Below are 24,583 nucleotides of genomic sequence, written 5' to 3'. Positions count from 1 at the left end.
TTAATTGGTAATACTTTACAATAATGTTTAACTAGTTAACATTAATGCATGTTTGGTCATAAAACAATAAATCAATTAAACCAAAATGCTTTTAAAAATAACAAATGAAAAATGTTAAGAAAAATCAACATGGGGATCAATAAAGTGGAATTCAAAATCAAATGCTGCAAAACGGTCTTTAATTGTTATTAGACATTGTATTGACTAATGTACAAGATCTTATTTTAAAGTATTACCCATTAATGCATTAATAAAAAAAATGTAATACTGTGCCATTAGTATAGATTTTTTTTTTTTGTAAACTGTTGGCTCTTGAAAGATATTCTCCAATGTGCCACACACGCACGCACGCACGCACACGCGTGTCTTGTATGTGTGCTAGTGGCCGCTGGAGTCTCCACAGTCTATTGTCCTGCGAGTCCCATCAGTTTAAGGCTCTTTAAGGCAAAGGACGGCACATGCAGAGCGATAGAGAAAGAGACAGAGAAAAAAAGAAGGGCACAATGCTTCAGGGAAGGCTGAACAGGGATTGGCTCATAACTGGTGTACTATGCTGTCAGCGTGATTGATGGATACAGGGCCGTCCGGTCTCAGTCTCTGCCATTGAAATGTCGTGCTAAGCGATCCAACCTCCTCTTCTTCATTCTCTTGCTCTTTTGCGAACTCCATGAAAACCTGCAGAAAAGGTATACGCTTTCAATTAAATTGAATTAGCTATGACAGACAAGTACCAACAACAAAAAAAAACTAATTAACATCAGTTTCTTTGCTTTGTTTTCTAAGGCTAAACAAGATCAATTCATTTGAGAAGAAAAATTGCACAAGATATTAAAACTTATTTACAGAAAATGCAAAGTCTACTTTGCATTACTTCACTGGCAATTTTTAAGTCTAAACGTCACTACATTTTATATTAATATAATATTATAATTAATATGATATTGTTTATATTTTAAATAAATACATTTTTTGCAGTATTATTTGAAACACATTGTGACATACTTGTTCAAGCGTTGACTGGGAGAAGTTGTACTCTTCAAAGTTAAAGTTCTGTTTAGCTGTGAAGAAATTAGGAGAATGGTCAAATTTGTATTCTTCATAAAAACTGTGTAGTTGTGTGTCCATTTCTTACCACTTTCTAATTGGGCAAAGGACTTGGCTAGTGACTTCACATCCTCCATTGGGATTTTATACACCATCAGAGTGGCAAAACTGCAACGATCACACACAAAAAAATAACCTTTCTAACTCCCAGAGGTTTTACATTCTAGTTTTGTGTCAGACATTTGCAGTTTAGTGCTTCAATCATGATTTAATCTGACATCTATTTTTCTAAACCAATACAGACACGTCTTATAGGGCTGTGCAATTTCAGGAAAATATCTAATTGCGATTTTTGTGACCGATATTGCGATTGCGATTTGATTTCAATTTACATTGTCAATAGTGTGCAGCACAGTATGGGTATCATTACCCTGCTGAAAAAAACAATAGAAACCATCACAGAAATTCTTATGGTTTCCATTAAAACAATTACAAAATTCCTTTTTGAAGTGCATTTTGGGCATTATTCCAATAGGAATTACTGTCGTTCTATAGTTTCGCATCTGCCAGATTACATCCCACCAATAGAATCCATCAAATACCAGTAGACACCATTCTAGTTTACATTAAAAAGCCAATAAGATTCCCATTACATTACCCTTAAATCCATAAAATTTTCTATTGTGTTTTGGGAGGGGTTCTAATGTTTTTTTATTGTTTGTTTTGGTTTTAAGAACAAGTGGAAAATGTGCTGAATGTTTCATTTCATCCCAGTGAAATTAGCAAAGCAGTTAGACTGAATTTACACTTGTTTTAAAACGCGGAGCCAGGCGCGAGTTGACACAGGTTGCATGCGTGCATCAAGCCTCGTCCATATTGCCAGATGTGCTCGTGGAGACGTGCGTGAATAAACAAGCATTACGAGACAGGCTGTGCGTGTGCGGCAAGTGTAAATGGCTCCTCCGTGAGACATGGCAGAGAAGAGCAAGTATGAGAAGCATTCAGAGACACAGGCTGTGTGTGCGGTCTTCTGAACTGGGAAAAGCGAACATGCATTATCAACCTCTTTCAAATTAGAATCTGTTGGGGAGATAAAATGTGCAAGATAACATTCATGTACTAATAAAAACATCTAAGAATGTATCTTTTATTCTCCAGTACTGAAAGCAGAACCGATAAGGGAGCTTTTGATATGTGTTGTGACATAGCTCTTGCAAATTAATGTTACCTTTTTTGTTTGGTGTCTGTCATTTCGAAGCTGAAGTAATCTCATATTACATTACAGTTTTTCTTTAGTATTAATTTTCCTAACTATCGATCTGACCCTGTAGACGCCACAATCCCACACTCTCTCTCTCTCCTGCTTTCTGTTTGTTTGTTTGTTTTTAATGGTGGCCGTTCACGCAGTTGGCTAGAGCAGTGCTGATTGGGCAGAACGGAGGTGCACTCACTCTTTTGGTCAGTAAGGCTACCAATTCAATGATGGCAGTCATGCATATGCTCTAGAACCAGTGTTGCCAAGTCCGAATTGGGCTACTTTAACACTGTTGCCACGGGTTGTTTTTCATGTTCGCGGGTTGAAGCGACTCCAATAACATGATATTCATCCCCTTGAATGCGAATTTTAGCAGGGGGACCCCCTCGAAACACGACTGGGCTAGTTTTGAGTAGCGATTGGGCAGGTTTTCTTGTGAAAACCTGGCAACCCTATCTGGAACAGAGTAATATAGCATCCACAGGCTTTGTGATTAGCAAACCGCAAAGTCTTAAATCGTGATCGCGATTCGATTAATCGCACAGCCCTTACATCTTACCTGTCCTGATGAGCAGCGTGGGGAAATATCTTCAGTATCTCTTTGTGCAACAGCGCTACCTGCTGGAGACCTGTGAGCTCCTCCCTGAGGGGGACCCCCTCGAAACACGACTGGGCTAGTTTTGAGTAGCGATTGGGCAGGTTTTCTTGTGAAAACCTGGCAACCCTGTCTGGAACAGAGTAATATAGCATCCACAGGCTTTGTGATTAGCAAACCGCAAAGTCTTAAATCGTGATCGCGATTCGATTTCGATTAATCGCACAGCCCTTACATCTTACCTGTCCTGACGAGCAGCGTGGGGAAATATCTTCAGTATCTCTTTGTGCAACAGCGCTACCTGCTGGAGACCTGTGAGCTCCTCCCTAAGGTTAATCTCTAGGCTGTAGCCTCTCCCAAACTTCCCCTTCAGGTGCTGAATAGAGCCAATACACCTGCAGGGGGCAACATAAGAAAAATGTTACTTGCTTTCTGTTCTGCTTTACTTGCTTGCTCAGAAATTCTCTTTATGTTCATGTTAATCCATGCTATTTTTAACTGAGGCTTTTATCCATCTCAAAGTCCCACCTCAGCTGGCCAGAAACCATGATAGCCACACGGTCACACACAGCCTCGGCCTCTTCCATGTAGTGAGTGGTCAATAGGGCTCCTCGCTGTTTGTTCTTAAAGGCAGCACGGATCGCCCTCCTATTAGAGTGAACAACAGAAATGTTCACTTTTGCAGACCTGTTTTATATGTACATGTTTTGATTCTATCAAGTAACATCAGTGTAGTAAATTTTACCACATGCGTTGTTTTGATTTGGGATCCATTCCTGTAGATGGTTCATCCAACAGAACTATCTGAGGATTTCCCAGCATGCTTAGTGCAAAGCACAGCTAGTATGAAAAAGATTTTAAAAATAAGCCTAAAATACAAAGTCTGGTTTTTCATAATGATATTGAATTGATTTATTTTTTTACTTGCCTTCCTCTTCAGCCCTGCAGACAAGTTTTTTGCCTGTTTGTAAAGATGATCCTTCAGCTCTAGAGCATTCACAACACTGTGAAGACACAATATTTAAGCTTTGAACTGTGGTGGTCACACTGTATAATGTGGTGGATAAATAGTCACACTGATAACAGAAACCAAAAAGATTTGCCAAAGGCTGGTTAAGTGACAACATTTACTGGCCATAAATCACTCTTAATTAGCTATGAAAGCAAATTTTGCATGATGAAAATTTCTGTTCCCATGACAATATATTTTTTCCCCCCATTAAATATTTGCAGAAAAAGTTAGTTTACTATGTCACTTGCAATGTTACTCTAGACTAGACAGTCAATAACAATGCCTTTAATATGATTCACTGTAAAGAAAAAAATTTATAAAATAATAAATAATAATAATAAAGAAGCGGTGGCATTTTTCCTCAAACAAATGGAGCCTTGGTGAGAGAGACAGAAAAAAATCTTCCTGACCTGAAAGTTTTTTTTTTTTTTTAAAGATATTTTACCGCTTAATGATATTTGGGATATCACGCTGACGTAGCCCCTTTATAGCAGCATAGATCTCCAGGTGCTCCTGTAGAGTGATTCTAGGCCACAGAGGGTTCACCTGAGGACAGCACCCTACATGTTCCAAGGGGTTTTCCACTGGTTGGAAATCTGTTCCATAATCTCCCATTAGAATCTAAAAATAAATATCAAACTTTAGTCATAACACACTGAACACACCTCATATTATCAACAGAACTCATAACCAGCAAGAACATTGGGAGAGATTGAGCACAAACCTGTCCAGCAGTGGGTTCAGTGTCTCCAGACAGCATGTGCATGATAGTGCTCTTTCCTGCTCCATTAGGTCCCAGCAGACCCAAAACCTCACCTGAGAACAGGCCATTGTTCATTAACATCTGATTGCTCTCTTTAAAATCATTACTTGCCGTACATCAAATCAAGGCTCCACTCTACCTTTGCGAACACAAAATGAGACGTTCTTAGTGGCCACTTTCCTTCTCTTGCTGAGTGAAAAACCCTCCATCTTGCCTTTGTACTGTTTCCTGAGGTTACTCACCACTACCACTGGTTTCTGTAGAAGTTTTTATTTTTCCATTTTTAATAAGTTATTGGACAATAGTGATTTGAGACTCTTAAGACTACAGAAAAGTGGGGCTGTACCTCCTCACAGCACTGACAAGTCAACACCTCCTTCACTCGAGCTTTCTCCACTTGAACATCCTCATCCTCACTCACGTTCTCCTCTGGGTTTCGCTGAGCTTTGCTCTTTGCTTGGGAGGAAATCCTGGAGAACAAAGAGATCAGAAATCAAGCCCTTTCTTAGTGACCTGGGTAGGGTTGCATGAAAATCTTTACAGACCTTAGAACAGAAAGCTTACATTTGGTAAAACTGGCTGGAGCTCATGTTCTTAATCCAACTTAAGTATGTGATAAGCCACATAAATCTCTTATTTAACTCTTAATTCATTTGCTACCTTTACTGCTAATTTGCTAATAAAGAAACAGATCTTTAAAAAAAAAAAAAAAAAAAAAGCCCTGCTGGCCCAGAACATTGAAAGGTACTTTTTTATTTATTTATCAGTAGTAATAAAACAAATTAGTAAAATTATTTAATATACCTCATTGTATAAATGTCAAATATTCTACATAAAATGTAATAAATAAAAATTATTTTGCCTGTTCTACCTGATTCACTTCCATTCTTTATACAAGTTCTGTCATTTTATTCCTGATCGTAGGCTTTATGCAAAAATTTAGTTGGGCATTTAGTTTTATGAAGACATACCTGCAGAGCTGGTCATTTTTCATGGTCTTCCCTCCATATCTAATCTCAAGCCATCTCAGGGTGAAGAGCAGCAGAATACACTGGGTATACGGCTACGGATGCCACAACAAAGATTCAGTGTAAAATAAGACATTATAACACACTTTGAGACAATAAAATTATATTTACAGCAACTTACAGACACAACAGAGATGAAGAGATTCTTCCACAGGAAATCATCATCATGAAGAGACTGAAGGAAGGTGGCCTAGAATGAAAAAGACTTGTATTAGGTTCAATAACAATAGGGACATTTCATTCATGCCCTCAGACATTGAATAGATGGAGTCCTGTAAGTAAAGTATTACCATAGTAATGCAGTTAAGGCAACCCATAAGAGGGTAGAGTGGACTGAAGAAACACAGTGCATTGTGTAGGAGACGAGCCACACCAGAATTCTCATTCACAAGAGCCAGCTGGACTATGGATGCAGAAACCACACACAACTATGGAAGAAAAAAAACAAAAGAAAAAAATAGCTTTAATTCCTTCCTACAGACACATTTGTATTTGAAAGATAACTCGATCCTTAAAATATAAATCAAATATAAAATAATTATGAATATATCAGTGTTAAAGTAGCCCAATAAAATAAATATGAAATATATGATTTCATTATAGACCTTTTCATGATTTATTTCCATTTTGTTGAGTTAATTAATTTCCATGACCGTTCTGGTTTAAAATGACCTGATATTTCCAGGTTTTTCCACAGGAACAGGTTTTATTGTTATTATTAAGATTATTTGAAAGTTGTGGGAAAGTTTCTTGAAGACTCACCATCATGGAGACCACTGAGAAGAAGTCCCTATTGCTCTGGACTCTGACGAACATGAAGGACACGCAGTATGTGAAGAGAACCATGGCTGGAGCGAAGCCAATCAGACACAGAGCCTGAAAATGGAGTAAAGATAGTAGCTGACTTGTCATATGCTAATGCTAACATCTGCTCTGCTCTTTAAGCTCAAATAACTTCTATTTAAAAAAAAGTCTAGTGAAGCTAGGTGAAGCGTTTTCTTACCACAGACATGATGTTATGGAAGGTTAGCAGGTTTGTAGAATGGAAGGCAAACAGGGTGCTGGTCATACAGATTAAGATAAGATAATAGAAAGGGACATCAATAGCTGCCTGACCGCACCAGTACGCTGAAGGAACAAGACCAGAGATCCTCAGGGTCGAGCGACACTTCAACTGATAAAAAAAAAAACAAACAGCGAAGACAGAGATTGCATTCAATGTACAAACATTCTTAAAGCAACACTGAAATACTATTGTAGAGACATTCTGATAAAATCAATTTAAGGTGACCCCCACGGATAGGGGTCAGTAAGATGTTTTAATGTTTTTGAAAAGTCTCTATCAAGGTTACATTTATTTGATCAAAAATAAAGTAGTGTGAAATATTATTACAAATAACTTTTTAAAAAATTATTAAAATAGAAAGCCATTTATTCCTGTGATGCAAATCTGAACTTGCAGCATCATTACTTGCTTTTATGAGAAAAGTTCAGCAGAACTGCATTTATTTAAAATAGAATGTTTTGCAATGTAAAACATCAATTTAATGCATACTTGTCAAATAAAAACAAAGTTAAAGTAAAAAAAAAAAAAGTTAATACAAATTTAAAATAAAAAAAAAAGTTAAAATTTAATTTATCATTATATGAAGTTACAATCCACATATATACCTCTTTGTCTCTTGTGTGGTCCATTGCAAAATAGGCTGGCATCCCAGCGGCCAGCATCCCAAGAATCACAGCCTCAATGTAAACCAGTGCATAGGACGTCTTATCTGGGATTTGCTAAAATGCAGACAGAATATAGCTGGAGACACTCACAAGAAACAACAATAGCAGTGTACTAATGCATTACACTTACATAGTCGAAGGGTTTAGTCCATGTTCTAATGTGTCCAGTGCCATTAAAGCCCCTCAGGAGGGCGTTACTGAGCACATTGACAGCCATAGGCAAAGAGTGCACAGTGGTACTGTTAAACGCTAAAATGTAGGTAAAATCCTGGTATTGAGAAACAACAAGAAAGGACAGGAGGGGTTAAATAAATATTTTGAAGAACAGCAAGTGTTTGAATTAATTTTCAACATAAAAACAATCATTTCAGAACAATCCACTGTTGAGAAATTAATTCCTAAAATTCAAATTGTGGAGTGTAAAAGCGTAGAGAGGTTAAGCAATTGTACTGGTATGAAAACATGCAATTCTCTTTCTCACCTTACTGGATCCTGTCACGTTGATGGCGGCGCTGACAGGTGCAGCAGACATGTAGTCCAGTTTTTTCATCATTTCCACTTTAATATCCTGAGACTCCAGATTGTGGATGAACCCTGACAGGTCAGAATCTACCACAGCAAACAGATGCCAATTAACCAAATTGGTTAATGTGAATCGACAACAATTGTCAATATAATACACACAAGTATTGTCACAGACCGGTGGAATTTTGCACAAGCAGGCTGGTGGTGTATTTGCGAGGAGCCTCGTTGCGGTGCAGCAGGTATATAGGTGAAAACAGTCTTTCAGGAGAATGAATCTGAATGTTTCCCGTGGCCACAGACAGAATCAGCATTGCAGATAAGAACACAAGGAACAGTGTCAAACTGGGTAAAAGAAAGGAGACAAAAGTATGACTTATAGCTTTGTATAACACATGAATCATATGTATAATTAAGATAATTATATGGTTCATGCATCCATCACCTCGATGGGTTTGAGTATGGTCTGGTTCAATATAAATATAATTTTGGGTCTGTAAGATTTGTATTTTTAATTTTTTTAAAACATGATCAAGTAGTACTTGCTAGCATTTGCTCACTTGTATATGATAGGTTTTCTCTCTCTCTGCAGGTTGAGCATGTGCAGCCAGGCCACGGTGCTAAACTGCTGCCTCCAAAGAGCTCGACCGGTTACTGCATCCTGCCTGCTGTCTGAAAACGTAAGCAGGCGCTGGTCTGTGTCATCCATAGAGGACGCATCTCCCTCATCTTCCACCTTTTCTTGGTTAAACACACTGTAATCTACCAGTGAAGGAACACACAAATAGAGTAGGCGTTATACCTCTTGATCACATCACTAAGGTGGTTCATTGTAATTCTGATCAGTTTCATATAGTTCATGTCAAAAGATCTCAGTGTTGAAGATGCTTTGAACCAGTTTAGATAGGTGGTTATCTTACCAGCCTGATCCACTTCTGCCTCTGCCTCCAGACGCAAGAAGACATCCTCTAATGTTGTCATGGAGACACCGTAGTTAATGATACCCAGGTCAGGTCGACAGTCCAGCTCTGCAAATAGCCCTGGAGTGCAACGTGAGTGAGAGGCGAGAAGAGTTTAGTAACCATAGAAATTGTTAATATTTTTGGAGTGCAAGAAACAAGAAAACTAACCACACACACCAAAAGCACTTCTTTACAGTCCTCATCATTTACTAACCCTCGTGTCAATCCAAACCTATATGCAAGTCATGCAGGTTTGGAATGATATGAAAGTGAATAAATCGCTTTCCACACAACCACACAACACAACCAATATCATAGACTTCATATAAAAAGGCTACCAACAATAAATCTACATAAAAAATAAAACTGCCCCAATAAAACACCACCACAGTCCTGGTGAAAGCATGAAGCAATCTGTTGCTCCGCAGGGCATATGGCAGTGTGGCACACAGCAGATGGTGACATGAGGGCAAATAGAAGCGAGACCTGGGAAAGTGTCCATGCTCTCGAAAGGCAATGTGAATGTAAGCTCAGCCTCTTGCTGCCTTGACAACTGAGCCTTGGGAACATGCTGCTTGACCAGCGATGTGATGTTCTCCACTTCACAGCCTTCAGTTACAGACATTCTAGAAGAGGTTTAGAATGACAGTGTTAATGTAGCAGTAGTAATGGGTGACAGGAAGAAAAAAAATATATACATATACATGCATACATACACATAAAATGTCATAAATATAAAATTGTTTTGCACTTTTCTTAAGACTAACCTAAGATGGTAGCCAACCCCACACTTGGTCTTCAAGTACAAAGAGGAACCAACACATTTCAGCTGTCCTTGCGAGATGACAGCTTTACGATCTGTGTGACAGAAAATGCACAGAGGTGTGTGAGATTGAGCCGTAAATGACTGATGGAAGAAAAGTGAAAAACGATCAAAGTACCTGCAAGTATATCTGCCTCATCCATGTAATGAGTGCTGAATACAGTAACTCTTCCTGCTCTACGGCTCTTCAGTAAGGACCAGACCTGGTGCCGAGACACTGGGTCCATACCAGCCGTAGGCTCATCCAGAAGAAGGATCTGATTCATAAGCAAAAGGACATCGAGGGATGGGGATAAATAAGCAAACGAATCAAGAAGTCAAAAGGTATAAGCCATCAGACATTTACCTTTGGGTCTCCGAGAATCGCTATGCCCACCGAGAGCTTCCTCTTCTGGCCTCCACTTAGGTTTTTCGCCTGGGCGTCCATAATCTTTTCTAAATCCAGATCCCTTAGAACTTTTCTCACCTTAAAATGAGAGATATTTTAGAATAGAAATTCTAACAAAAAAGGATGAAGTAACTGGATGTTTCTGGCTTTATTGAAGATATTTTTTAAATACTACCATTTAAAATTTTAGGGTCAGCTAATTTTTATTCTGCAAAGACACATTAAATTGATCAAAAGCGACTAAGGATTTTTACATTGTTACACAAGACTTTTATGTAAAGCAAATGCTGTTTTTATTTTATATTCAGATCTGCCGGTGGTAGTGGTTAGATATTTTAGATCTGCAACACGACTTTTAAACAAGAATGATTTTTGAAAGATCATGTCAAGTAACTCTTCCTGCTCTACGGCTCTTCAGTAAGGACCAGACCTGGTGCCGAGACACTGGGTCCATACCAGCCGTAGGCTCATCCAGAAGAAGGATCTGATTCATAAGCAAAAGGACATCGAGGGATGGGGATAAATAAGCAAACGAATCAAGAAGTCAAAAGGTATAAGCCATCAGACATTTACCTTTGGGTCTCCGAGAATCGCTATGCCCACCGAGAGCTTCCTCTTCTGGCCTCCACTTAGGTTTTTCGCCTGGGCGTCCATAATCTTTTCTAAATCCAGATCCCTTAGAACTTTTCTCACCTTAAAATGAGAGATATTTTAGAATAGAAATTCTAACAAAAAAGGATGAAGTAACTGGATGTTTCTGGCTTTATTGAAGATATTTTTTAAATACTACCATTTAAAATTTTAGGGTCAGCTAATTTTTATTCTGCGAAGACACATTAAATTGATAAAAAGCGACTGTAAGGATTTTTACATTGTTGCACACGACTTTTATGTAAAGCAAATGCTGTTTTTATTTTATATTCAGATCTGCCGGTGGTAGTGGTCAGATATTTTAGATCTGCAACACGACTTTTAAACCAGAATGATTTTTGAAAGATCATGTCACACTGAAGTGAAAATTCAGCTTTGGCATCCATTACATTTTAAAATATATTAAAATAGAAAACAGCCATTTTAAACTGTAATATTTTATTTAACTGTATTTTTTTATTATTTATTTTTAATCAAATAAATGCAGCCTTGGTGAGCATAAGAGACTCCTTTCACAAACATCAAAAAAAAAATTTGTTCCGTTCCCAAAATTTTTAATGGTAGTGTATCTATGGATAAAAGGAATTAAACAAAAAATCCTTCTAGAACCAAGACCACTTAAGTGAGACGTCACTGTTGCATTGTATAATGGATGTAATTAAATACGCAGTGTGGAGCTGATATCAAATCAGCTTTTTCAATGCATTGTATATATTTTTTTATTATTTATTTTTAATCAAATAAATGCAGCCTTGGTGAGCATAAGAGACTCCTTTCACAAACATCAAAAACAAAAACAAAAAATTGTTCCGTTCCCAATATTTTTAATGGTAGTGTATCTATGGATAAAAGGAATTAAACAAAAAATCCTTCTAGAACCAAGACCACTTAAGTGTGACGTCACTGTTGCATTGTATAATGGATGTAATTAAATACGCAGTGTGGAGCTGATATCAAATCAGCTTTTTCAATGCATTGTAGGGGAAGTGGTTTCTGAATTTCCCACACAATGAGTCAACATGCAGTCAGCAGATGTGGTCTCTAGATCCACTGGGAGTTCCTACCTCACCATCAATATCAGAGGGCAGGATCCCTTTGATGGCAGCAAAGATCCTCAGGTGTTCCTCTACAGTGAGCACATCAAAGATGATGTTGAACTGGGGGCATATACCAACCAGCTGTTTCATCTCAGCCCCATCTGCTATCTCTGCCACAGGAGAGCCATAGATGGTTGCCGTGCCTATGCGTAAAACACAGAATAATAGAATTGTGAGTATATAGCAGTACAACTTCAGTTTTGGCAAGGTATAGAGATCCAGTAAGACTTAATTGTGTTCACAAAAATTTTCAAAATTAGCATCTTATGCATCACCTTCTGTAGGGGGGCAGATGCCACACAGGATGTTCATGAGGGTGGATTTTCCTGCTCCACTGTGACCCAGCAGGGCAGTGATCTGACCCTCATAGATGTCAAAAGTCAAACCTTTAGATCACAAATGGACAGAAGACAAAACATTCACCTAAACATCAGAGCCAGAAGTCTGGTCATAAACTTAATTTAGACCAAGATCATGTGCACTATGGGACTGTTTAGTACTACGGAGGTAAAAAGTGTTGCAAATACTATTTTGTCTACGGTATCCACCTTTTTCTTCAATGCGGAAGTAAGCCTATGGGTGAGACTTCCGGTTCATTAGCCGCTATAGGTAAATAACGAGGAGAATAACAACGTGCAGTAACCGGTAAAACTGTTTGCACTACAAACCAGTGTGTTCATAACGAAGATAATACATTAAAATAATATGATAAGACACACCAACTTTCAATATCAAGCAGCAAAATGAACTGTTTTGTTCAGCTAAAAATAGCTGGACGGAGTGGACGCAGATAAGACTGGAAGCCAGACCCATAGAATTTACAAATGGCGGCGCCCATTTTTACAACAAGAAAAACGTGGATACAAAAAGTAATTTAGTCCTCAAATCCATAAATGCTGAGCAAGAGGATGCATACATCATTTGTGTATCACACAAACAAGGAAGTGTCAATTTGGACATAGGTGGCAAGTCTCACCTCTCAAAGCCTCCACTTTGGTGTCTTTCTCTCTGTACATTTTACGAATATTGCAGATCCTAACAGGAGTAAAAAAATAAACACAGAAATGGATATTAAATGGGTTGCTCTGGCTGGATGCCAGCTCTCTTCAAGCCCAAATCTATCCAGGCTTTGAAGGATTTGAACCTACATCAGCTCTAAAAACATTGCTTCCTTTTCCAAACTACTCTCTAAATCACTTCACTGGTCTGAATATGGAGGTACAACAAAATAAAATAAAACTAAATAAAAATATTAAACCAAACAACACTGAGACAGACAGACAGATAGATAGATATACATTTTGTGTTTCAAGTCTGCACCTGATAACCTCTTTGCCTCTAAACTCAGGAGAAACCGCCTCCACCGATTCATCATTCACTGGGGTTCCATTGACCTCGCCCTCATACAAAGAGCTCACCTCCACATAGCGCTTCTTCCGCTTTGACCAATAGGATGGCTGTAGGAAGTACAGCACTGAACGCCTTGTGCCAAACTCGCCTGAAGGAAGAAATGGTCATTTATGTGGGAAGGTCACAAACGCCTCCATCCCAGTTAAGTAATAACTAAGACAGATTGTGTGTGTATTCTTTAGAGCAGCCACAATGATATTTTATGGCATCTGCAAATGCTTTTAATCCTTTTAAGAGAACAAACTGTTGCATTTAAAAGTATAACAAACTTTAAGTCTTAAGCTAGAAGTGTGCGCTGGTGCAATCTTCCTCTTAAGAAAATGGCTAACATTTTGTGGTCTACTTTATATATATATATATAAAAAAAAAAAAGTATATTTCAAACATTAAAATCATTTTGAAGTCACATTAAACGGACAGTGAACAAACACAGTCTTGTTTCCAGGCTGAGCAAATGAATTTGCATTGGTATAAATCTGTATATGATGCCTGCATATAAACACAGTTAAGAACTGGAACTCTACTAAAACACAAAGAGAAGTTCTGTGGTTCTAAACTGATTATGCAAAATCCATTGACTCTAGTTGTCACCTGGTAGTACTTGGTCCAGGTAAATGGCTAAAAGCAGATAGAGAATGCAGTCCAAGAACAGCATGACCATAGGAACATAGAGGGCATGAGGACCATTGCCCAGAGAGGAAAACACTGCGCCGTCACCCTGAGCTTCCAGATACACCACCTACACATACACACACAAACAGTGCCAGAATATACACTCTTTCATATTTGGGATTTTGGACTTCTTTATTGTTAAAGCTGCAGTTCGTAAGTTTTGCCTCTGTCGCCATCTCTGTTTGAAAACCAGGAATTGCAGCTGTGTGCGGAATTATCTAGCTTGCATGGGTTGTGAGTCGGCACGGCTCCAGTGCGGATGAATCTAATGTTCTGAAGGGTATGTGTGGCGGTCAGTCAACGCACCGGTGTGGATATTTACTGTACTTCGCAATAACAGATTCTAGCCTACGTCTTGGAATATGACCCAAATAAAAATTTTCACCGTATATTGCCATCTGAACAAGTAACAAGTCTGCCACGTTTGTTCTGATCAACTGAGGAAAAAAGGATTACCATAAATCTCGCTACCAATGGTGATTAAATCTAAAGATCGTTAGCTCATATCACATCAAACTGTTCAAATTATTGTTACACTTTATTCTCAAATGATTAATGTTAACAACATCAGCATTGGTGACTAGGAGTATGTATTAGCGTGTAGATTTCAATTTCTGCACTGTCTAATCTAATTGTCATACTCTTCGAATTTCATATTAAAGGGGTGGTTGACTGGGTTTTTTCTAGGCTTGATTGTGTTTATGGGGTTCAGTCTAACATGTGTTCATGCTTTGTTTTTTTAAAAACGCATTATTTTTCACATAATTTACCTTTATTCCACACCGATCTGTCCCTTCTCTAACAAACGCCTCGATTATTTCCTGTTTTTATGAAGCCCCTCCCTCAGAAATACGCGATGGGCTGAGATTGGTCAGCTGGCTCAGTGTGTTGTGATTCGCTAAACCGCCTCTACAGTGCGTCTGAACATCCCGCCCCTCAAGCTCAGAATGTGCTTCGGTTGTATTGTAAACAATGACGTCCTCTATATTGCTTATCAATTTGAGCCCGATTGAGACGCAGAGAATATTAATGAAGAGGATCGCCCAAAACCTGTGCAAGCACTGCTCTTAATGGTATGTTTGTTTGTTGTTGTCCCATACTTTTAGATATGCTGTTGTTTGTAAATGCTACTGCTTCTGTTAGCTTTTAATATACGGTTTTATTCTGATTAAAGCTTTAATACAGCACAGCAATCGTACGCACGTCCATGTATAACGCTTCTCATTGCTATGTGAAAATAAGTGTATAAATGGAACAGTTTGTTGCAGCTGATCTGATGATCTGAATGAGAGAGAGAGAGAGGGAGATGCAGAGCAGGGCGATGTGAGAAACAGGACTGAGAACCTGCTGCTTTTGAACATTGATTTTGAATCGTTAGAAGACAGAATCGCGATTCATATATGAACAGATTTTTACGTGCACCTCCAGTTTTCTCTTCCTCTTCTGTAAAGCAGCACAACATGGCCTCGCCCCCTTTGCTGCGTGTTCCCGGGGACGGGGTTTATCTGGGTTTGTGACGTAACGGACCTGGGAAGAAGCTCGTTGTAGTCCCTACCAGTCGTTTTTGTAGGCATCAAACTGCCAGAATTTTAAAAGACGATATCTCCGTTTGCATTGAACTTTCAGCGCTGCAACTTTGCAGATATTGTTTATGCGCCAACAGCAACATTACACACTAACTAACGTTAAAAAAGTGAAATAGCAATCAACCACCCCTTTAAGAAATTATTTTAACTCAAAAGCAAATTATGCTCCCTTCGAACTGGTTTTCTTTCAAATATAAATCTTTGTAACCCCAGGCTATCGGTAATCAGAAGTAGGGATGGGCGATATGGGCTTAAAAATGTATCACGGTCATTTCTGATATTTATTGCGATAACGATATCAATGACGATAATTTAGGGAATCCTGTTTCTTTAGAGAAAATTATTATCTTTCCTATTTTTACCCAAAATAGGGTGTTGTGAGCATTACTGAGTACACACGTAATGTAATGACTGTTTAATTCACACCGGAAGCAGGAGACTAACGGTAAGATATCGCCCATCCCTAATCAGAAGCACATTTATAACTGGAATATAATTTACATATTTCATTCACATGTGTTTCATAAACACATAATCCTTTATGGATTACAATCCGCCATCAAAATGATACATTTCATTATTCTGGCTGGCTGCTGTGAGAAAAGGCTATAAACGATCGTCCACCTGCAGGATCCTCACATTCGATAGCCTAGTAGCCGGGACAACTTCTTTATGTTTACAGACGTGACGTAATGACGCAGTCCCATGCTTGAATTTCCCGCGAAAACCTACCCGTACCACTCAAATTAGAAAACATTATTATAAGCTAACCGTTGTGAATCGGGCTAAAGTAAGGCGATAGGTTTGAACACTGGCTGGTTATGTGATCAAATATAGATTTCGGATCATTTTTAACCAAAATAAAGTTACGGACTGCAGCTTTAACCATTATAACTACATTCTGACCCCAAACTTTTTAATGGTAGTATACAATTTTTATAAAATGTTTTTTAATGTTATTGATTTTATTGTAAGAAGTCTCGTGCTTACCAATCCTTTATAAATTCAGTAAAAATGTAATAGTGAAAATTTTTCTTTTGTTTTATATTTTATAAAATGTAAAATTTCATGATTCTTCAGAAATTATTGTAGTAAACTGATTTGGTGGCCAAGAAACATTTCTGATTATCTATGCCGAAATCAATTGTGCTGCTTAGTATTTTTTGTGTGTAAACTGTGATTTTTTTTTTCAAAATAATTTGATAAATAAAATAGTTCTAAACAACATCATATATTTGAAATATAAATATTTTGTAATATTATAAACATTGTTACTGTCACTTTTTATCATTTTAATGAGTCCTTGCTAAATAAAAATATTCCCTTAAAAAAAAAAAAACATCTAACAGACCCCAACAAAAGTGTACATAAACTACTTTTGTGTGAGAACGTTCTAGGCTAAAGTACTACTGATTTGTTATTCAAATCATCACTATTCTTATATGCATTTCTTGGCTAACGGTCCCACAACCTAGGTGACCATCATTAAACCATGGACACCATGGAGTGCGTTTGTGGAAAAGTGTGTTACCTGGGCGATCCCGATAGAGAAGGCGCTGGGAGATAGAAGGCAGAGGAGCCACACGGCTGACTGGGGGAAATCTCTCATCAGCACAGTGAAAAGAGATAGACACCCGAACACCACCGTCAGCATGGAGCCCACTGTACTTGCAAACTTGGGCTTCTTAAACAATGGGGTCAACATGAAGGAGAAGAAAATCTGTGGAATTAAGAAGTGGGAAAATTAAGACTTTTGAGGAAAGGTTTGAGGTCAGCAAACTAAAATGTAACACACTGGTCTAATTTTGTTCAATTTATCATCTCATGTTAAAAAAAAAAAACAGACCCTTACATTTATAAGTCTTTATCTGTCACATAGACACCACTTTTCATAATACAATTAATTCCCAATGTATAAAACCAATACCTGTCCAGTATTTTGTTCACGTTGAATATCCTGTTCCATTCAGAAATGTCACATTATGAAAATAACTCACAAATGCGGTTTCATTTCTTGAAGAAAATACTCTTTAATGCTGACAACTGTATGGCTAATGCTTTCTTGAAGAAAAAAAAAAAAGCTTGCATTCTGTCAGATATTTTACCAGTATAGTCATACCCTACTGACGCAAAAGAAAACCAACGCAGCAGAAAGCAATTTAGCCTTGGAAAACGAAAACTAATAACATATTAAATATGACCCCAGATTAGCCTGTCACTCATATGACTACTCTCAATGTAGGCAGAAATCGAGACCTGAGGCCAAATGAGTGCACGGCCATTTAAATGGCTTTGCGCACTCTAAAGCTTGGAGTCGCTATTGTTCAGGATGTGACTGGAGGGTTGCTAGGACTTACGGAGGATATTCCATAGAGGAAAATGAGGAGGAAGATGACAAAGAAGTTGCTGTTGGAGAACAGGGGTGTGCAGGTTGCTATAACAGCCATGAGAATGGACATGGTCGTCACTAGTGCAGCATAGAGGAGGCCCCATGAAAGCCTAAAGAAATCGGAAGAAAAGTTTACAGACTGACCATTTATACACGTTTTAAATTGGTTATGAATTATAATGTCATAATCCCTGCAGTGGATACACTTACCAAAAGGCAGAGTCATACAATCCCATCATGCTCATTGTGTCTTTCAATCGCTGCTCTTTTTCAGCTGCCACATTGACAATGAGGAAAGAGACAAAGGGTGTAAATGCCAGCACTAGGTATATGGAGATCAGGGCATGAGGGAACTTCTGGACCTCCACCGAACCCGGATGTCCCATCATCACTGCACGCACTTTTAGTTCGTTCCACACGGGACGTTTGGTCTTCATCTGCAAAAGAATGAAGACGTAATTATGGAACCAAAAAATCAAACCACTCAGCAACTTCCTATTACCATAAAAACACTGTAAAAATCTGATATTACAAAAGATTTCCATTTCAAATGTGTTCTTTTGAACTCTCTCTTCATTAAAGAATCCTGCAAAAAAAACCTGCATGATGGTTTCCACAAAAATATTAAGCATCACAACTGTTTTCAACATCAATAATAAGAAATCTTTCTTGAGCAGAAAATCAGCATATCAGTAATGATTTCTAAAGGATCATGTCAAGACAAGAGTTATGGCTTCTTTTAAAAAGTTTAAAAAATTATACTTTTAACAGTTAATATATGTTCATCCCAGACTTCAGCAGGCAGATGCACTCCATTTTAACAGCTACAATGCTTAAATACCAATAAATTATTCATCCATGCAATTTCAAACCTGTATAATGGCAGTATCAATGAGAGACTGCAGCCGTATGAATCCAGAATACCAGTAGTTGGCGGCACGGCAGTTGACATAGTTTGTGTAACAGCTTGCTGTGGATAAAAAAAATAAAACACCCATCATACCAGTTCCTTTCATTACAGATCAAACGGTTACAAAGTTAAATGTCATTTGCATTAAAAAGGAGGTCACCAATTAACCAAAGAAGAAGCTAAATCAGGTGCCACAGCTGCTGTGGCTTTATGATTTCAGCACGGAGTGATTCTCACTTATGGATTCAGTGAAGTCGCTAGGCAGAGGGAGTTGGTTGTACGGGAATCGCAGAAGGTACGTCATTGAATCCAAGAAGACCACTCCTACAAAGCCATCAGGTTCATAGAGACTGGCATTCTCCAATTCTTCCTCAGTGGAGAACATCTCTAATCGCTCATTCATGGCTGAGGATTCAACACCCACAAACAAATTAAAAGAAACACACACACACAGCGAGTCCACTTTAAAAACCATCAGAGTCAACGCTACCACACCATTAATTAGCAAAGCATTCAGTAACAAAATAACACACCATGCAATACTATTTAGTTGTTTGCTTTAAATTAGAAACAGAAAAATTTGAATTATGCATAAACGTTACAGATCGGTGAAATGTTCTAGTGTTATCTTGTCAAAATAAAAAGCAAAATTTGGTAAAATTTTAACTTTAAAAATACAACAATAAATCTGACGTACGCAGTTCCCGTGCCACCTCCTCCATGATGTAATTGGTGACATTGTTGATGGGGGTGTAGCCGAGACCTTTGAGTGACAGGTCCCGTTCATACTCCAGCTCCTTGGTGCTGATACTGCCATATGAGACATGAGGGTTGAGGGTGCTAATGAGGATGAGGAGGCCCAGGAGCAGCAATGGCAAGATCAACTCCTGCAAAGAAAGAAGAGCAACAATTAGGTAACTCAGAAAAAAAATAAAAGGAATTCCATTCTGTCGTGTTCTCAAAGCTACAGCTCTTGATTTGCAGCCTTAGGGAGGCCATAAACACACAGTGCCAGTGAGGGTTTCCAATCATCCCTCTGGGTTTATTTGCTAGACCATGACATGACTTTAGCTTTTAATGTGCCTGGAGGATGTGCACTACAATCTTTGCTGCAAAATGTTTTAGAGAATTCATTTTAAGACCACATTGAAGAAAGTCGTTGATTTCATGATTTACAGATTTCCAATACTGGATTCTTATTGGTCAAATGGGCTATTCCCTCCCTTAAAACCAAAACTGTATTATTAAAAATGCTAAAAGAATTACATTTTGTGTCAGTGAAATTTATATATATATATATATATATATTTTTTTTTTTTAATGATCAATACTTTTTTTTCAGCAAGGATGCATTAAATTGATTAAAAATGACTGTGTTTATGTATATATTTGTATCATATTTTCTATTTTAAAGAAATCATCTTCTTTTGAACTTTTGTATTCTTCAAAGAATTCTGAAAAAAAGAAGCATCATAGTTTCCGTTTCCATACACACACACATGCGCACATACTAACCAGCAACTGTTTTCAACATTGAAAAAAATCCGAAATGTTTATTGAGCAGCAAATCATTATATTAGAATGATTTCTGAAGGGTCGTGACACTGAAGACTGGAGTAATGGCTGTTTAAAATTCAGCTTTGCACCACAAGAATAATTTCATTTTAAAATAATAATAAAAAAACACTTTCAATTGTGACATTATTTGACAATATTACCGTTTCCCCATATTTTTGATTAAATAAACGTAGACTTGGTAAGCACAACAGACTTATTGAGCCCAAACTTTTGAACAGTAGTGTATCCGTGTATGATAAAGGTTTTGCTGCAGAGTGGTAAATCACTGTACTGACTGAATTAAGTCTGACCTACATACATGAAGCCCACTATAACAAAGAACTCTGAACAATACAACTTGCTTCAGCATCTCCACCTCCAGAAAAATCAATACAGAGATGACAATCGTTGGCAAAAATCCCAACCATGACTACTTCATAATACAATTCATTTTGTTCCATTTTCAACCGCTTTCCATAATGGATCGTAACAATTTACCCTTTATGAAATCAGTTTAAAAGTACTTAAGTATTGATGGTAGGTGCTGACATGAACTAGTGGAACACCCATCCATTAACAGCCTTTTAATTCTGAAAGACTCTGATGTGGCTCTTCACGAAACAAACAGGAGGCAGAGAACCATTAAAAATACATTTAAAAAGTTACCTTACATAACAAATACATGACCACATGAACAGAAGAAAAAAGGGAAATTACTTGAGGAGGATTTTTTCTTTTCTCTTTCTGAATCAAAGAGGAGAATAAACAACCTGCTGGGCAGTAAAGAGTCAAAAGAGTGGATGGAAGAGGATTTCATCCAGATGGAGGGGAATTAAGGGGAATAACATTAGTGTTAAGACTGCTAAGTCTAGTGATTTTATAAAGCAGACTGTGTAACGGCAATTTTGTACTGCTCATTTAGCAGATGCTCTTATCAAAAGTGACATACATACACTTATTACAGGAAAACTCCTTCTGAAGCAACCCGAGGTAAATGGTTGTGATCAAGGATACATTTCGGCAGATCACGGGCTCTTTGAACAGATTGACAGGGACTTTAAGACCAAGTAAAGAAATATTAAGAAACAACAGTGCTGCATGATAAATTGTATTTTAATTGTGATTATGATTTCTCCTTCTCTCTATTAAGCATAATAGCCTGTGATATTTGCCAGTCTAAATCTGCGAGCAAACCACGCAAGTTGCCACTCTTTTGATTTGTGCTTATGTGCAATAATTCTGATTAAATGTTTTTAAAAAAAAATCTAAAATGACAATTAGCTTGATTAATAATCATTCATATTTATAGAGCAAAATAATTTTGATTAACAGTTTAACCATTACTGTGTATTAGCAACGCTATTTTTTCCCCCCAAGCAATTTCCTCTTAACATTTCCAAGAAAACAAGACTTAATTTCTTAATTTTACATCTCAAGTAAATGCATCTTGATTTAAGGATGTTTAGATATTTGTATTGGAAAACAAGGCAGAAATACTGAGGAAGATATTATTTTTTACAATGCGTGTAACATTTAATGCATTTAAGACTTTCTGCTATGATTTAAGTTCTTAATTTGTGGAAATGTCAATTAACACTTTTTAGGACACACAAAAACCCTGCATTGAAATGGACATTTCAGTCATTTCTGGTGAAGACTGTACAAACTTCAGAGGGAGCTCAATACCATCGCATAGAAGAGATGTGCAAAAGCTTTAATAGTGCAACAGATTTGTAGCAGAGAAGAAAGCATATGAGTGGCAGATGAAAGACACCTGGAGACTCTGTTGTTTGGTCCTCCATTTGATCAGCAGGTTTTTGTAGAGCAGGCTCCTCGTTTGATGCCAGACTCCGGCATCTCTTCTGGTTATAGGCTGCATTCTTCCAGCATGCTTCAGCTGACTGGCACATGGATCAGACACAGCTGCAAAACAAAACGCAACCTTCTTATTGCAAGTTAACAAATAGGCAAATTTTTGCTTTGAATTTGTCTGGCCAACAGTATGTTTCTTCACAAATCAATAGTTCATATTATTCGGCTAAGATAAGAAATGACAGCATGCGAGTACGACGCTCGAAACCTTGGACCTTTCTGGAATGATCCCATATTATAATCTGAATTTCCTTTGTTAGCAGAATGTGGTGCATTAACAGCAGGGGTGCCCAAATTCGATCATGGAGGGCCGGTGTCCTGAAGAGTTTAGCCCCTACCTCAATCAGACACACCTGAACCAGCTAATCAAGCTAGAAATTTTGCGGCAGGTGTGTTGAGGCAAGTTGGATCTAAACTCTGCAGGACACTGGCCCTCCAGGACTGACCCCTTGTCCAAATACCCACACTTGCGGTCTTGGCCACTTGAGAGCGCGTGCGCGCGACAGGAAGTAAGTGTGCAAGTCTGTCCCATGTCTTCAAAATGCCAAAGTGCAGTGCCCTTAATGGATACTAAATCCACACTATCTCGAATACCGCTCCAGAGCACTATTCAAGTCTAAGTGTATCCCATCATGCATCATGTTCTGGAAATAAATCGTGAGACTTTTTGCCGAGATCTCACGGAAACCTTTCCAATGCAAGTTAAATATGAATATAATTAGATATTACAAATAATTTGGTAGAAAAACAGTATTTTTACTTTTATTGGTGCCAAGATGAGTTGTGGTGATATTTATTTTGTACAACATTTGCAACTGCTTTTTATCATTTAATTAGAAGCACCACAAATTAAAACGATGTCATGTTATAGGGACTACTGAACAGACATTTAGAAGTTGATTTTAAAATGCAAAGCATTTCAAATTAAAATTAAAATAAAGCTGTGTAAACACTTGCATTTTTACAACACTATGTAAAAGTGTGTCCCATCAGGTAATGAAAAGTTCGACACACACTTGTGGTCTTCACACCCACTTGAAGACTTCGGACAAATACAGGAAATACGTCATTTAAGTAGTCAAGTAGTCAAGTGCAAAGACTGCAAGTGTGGGTATTTGGACAAGGCTTGAGTTTAGGCACCCCTGATTAATAGGGAACCTGTTCAATATTCACACTTTTCTAACTAATCTTTCATCCAAAAATATCATTACACTGTCCATTCAACATGAAAAAATAGGTTCACAGTTACAGTGACTTAACAATATATTATTATTATTAACCTAAAAGTAGTTCAAAAAATGAAAGTAAATATTCACAGGAAAATATTTTACAATAATCAATTTTCCATTTGCACTACTAAAGTAACGACACTAAACATTTTGAAAAGGACTAATCAGAATGAATAACATTAACGCCACTGACCATCATGCTTTATTACTGTATTAATTATCTAATACTTTACACACAGCAGACTATGAAAGCCCGTTTCCGCCACTGATTAATACATAAATGAATGAAATGAAATAAAGGTAATTGCGAATTTACATCTCAATTTTTAGTTAGTTTACATCTGGCAATTCTTAGATTTTTCTCTGAATTCTGAATTTACATTAAACAATCCTACCCCCACAAACAAAACAACGTATGGCAATTTGCTATTTAATATGCAGCTATTCAACTTTTTATCATCACGACTAAACCTTGTCCGCCGAGTTCCCCAAGTCAAGTCTGAGAACAGCTCAAGCAGAGTGAAGGGGACGGGGAGTACGAAGGTAACGCAGATAAGAATACGACAAAACCGGCTTGTAAAGAGTGACAGTGTGCTTCTATATTCATGTAAACACATAACTCATACAATAATACATAAAAACATAACTCGTACGAAATTTTATGCAGAATGTTACTGCGCGTGCAGGAGGTCGCGTGCACTCGACATGTCGCGCGAGCTCGCGCGGTGCAGGTCAATAACGGCAGGGCTGGGCTTTCGCCTCTTCTTTTTTCTTTAAAACAGATTACATATGTGTTCTTCGAATGTACATGAACTACTAGAACCAAACGTGAAAACTACCGATGTAATAATGAGTTTTGTTCGCTGCGCTCGGTGTGTAAACACTGACAGCTAACGCTAACTGGCTAACAGCTTTCCCTCAAGCTTAAACAAGGAAGTGCACTTACGTATGAAATACATTAAGACATGTCTTTCCTCCAAATTCGCTTTGTTCTTTCCAAATAAATATCCTTTGGGGAGTAAATAAATAGGGAAGAGATCCAGTGCGGCGTTGTCAACACTACTTGCGCCTCTGCCATCAGCTGGAC

General features: G+C 37.8%; 1 protein-coding gene across 1 annotated transcript; it reads right to left on the bottom strand.

Moving 5' to 3' along the window:
* Window positions 1–77: 77 nt before the first annotated feature.
* Window positions 78–24,583, bottom strand: LOC107561411 (ATP-binding cassette sub-family A member 5-like). Its single transcript, XM_016245855.1, has 39 exons — window positions 24,443–24,583; window positions 22,170–22,318; window positions 19,536–19,725; window positions 19,076–19,243; window positions 18,801–18,898; window positions 18,139–18,365; window positions 17,897–18,038; window positions 17,071–17,259; window positions 13,873–14,020; window positions 13,192–13,369; window positions 12,848–12,906; window positions 12,147–12,257; window positions 11,839–12,014; window positions 10,697–10,816; window positions 9,854–9,992; window positions 9,680–9,770; window positions 9,399–9,538; window positions 8,871–8,990; window positions 8,511–8,712; window positions 8,129–8,295; window positions 7,910–8,037; window positions 7,559–7,696; window positions 7,369–7,482; window positions 6,701–6,871; window positions 6,460–6,573; window positions 5,988–6,125; window positions 5,819–5,887; window positions 5,641–5,732; window positions 5,016–5,139; window positions 4,809–4,926; window positions 4,631–4,722; window positions 4,352–4,527; window positions 3,823–3,898; window positions 3,640–3,734; window positions 3,423–3,542; window positions 3,137–3,289; window positions 1,133–1,212; window positions 1,003–1,058; window positions 78–675 (listed from the first exon to the last, which is right to left on the bottom strand). Exons 1-39 carry the CDS (start codon window positions 24,453–24,455, stop codon window positions 535–537), a joined length of 5,022 nt encoding a protein of 1,673 aa, XP_016101341.1. The 5' UTR covers window positions 24,456–24,583; the 3' UTR covers window positions 78–534.

This window comes from Sinocyclocheilus grahami, unplaced genomic scaffold (assembly GCF_001515645.1).
Source record: "Sinocyclocheilus grahami isolate Dianchi unplaced genomic scaffold, SAMN03320097.WGS_v1.1 scaffold771.1, whole genome shotgun sequence".
Lineage (NCBI taxonomy): Eukaryota > Metazoa > Chordata > Actinopteri > Cypriniformes > Cyprinidae > Sinocyclocheilus > Sinocyclocheilus grahami.
The sequence above is the reverse complement of the archived record's forward strand: the minus strand, read 5'-3'. Positions and strand labels throughout refer to the sequence as shown.

Coding starts and splice junctions, on each gene's coding strand:
- LOC107561411 (XM_016245855.1), bottom strand. Junction 19,726..22,169: donor CCAAACAACAGAGTCTCCAG/GTGTCTTTCATC, acceptor CTTTCTTTGCAG/GAGTTGATCTTGCCATTGCT. Junction 9,771..9,853: donor TGAGGCAGATATACTTGCAG/GTACTTTGATCG, acceptor TCTGTCACACAG/ATCGTAAAGCTGTCATCTCG.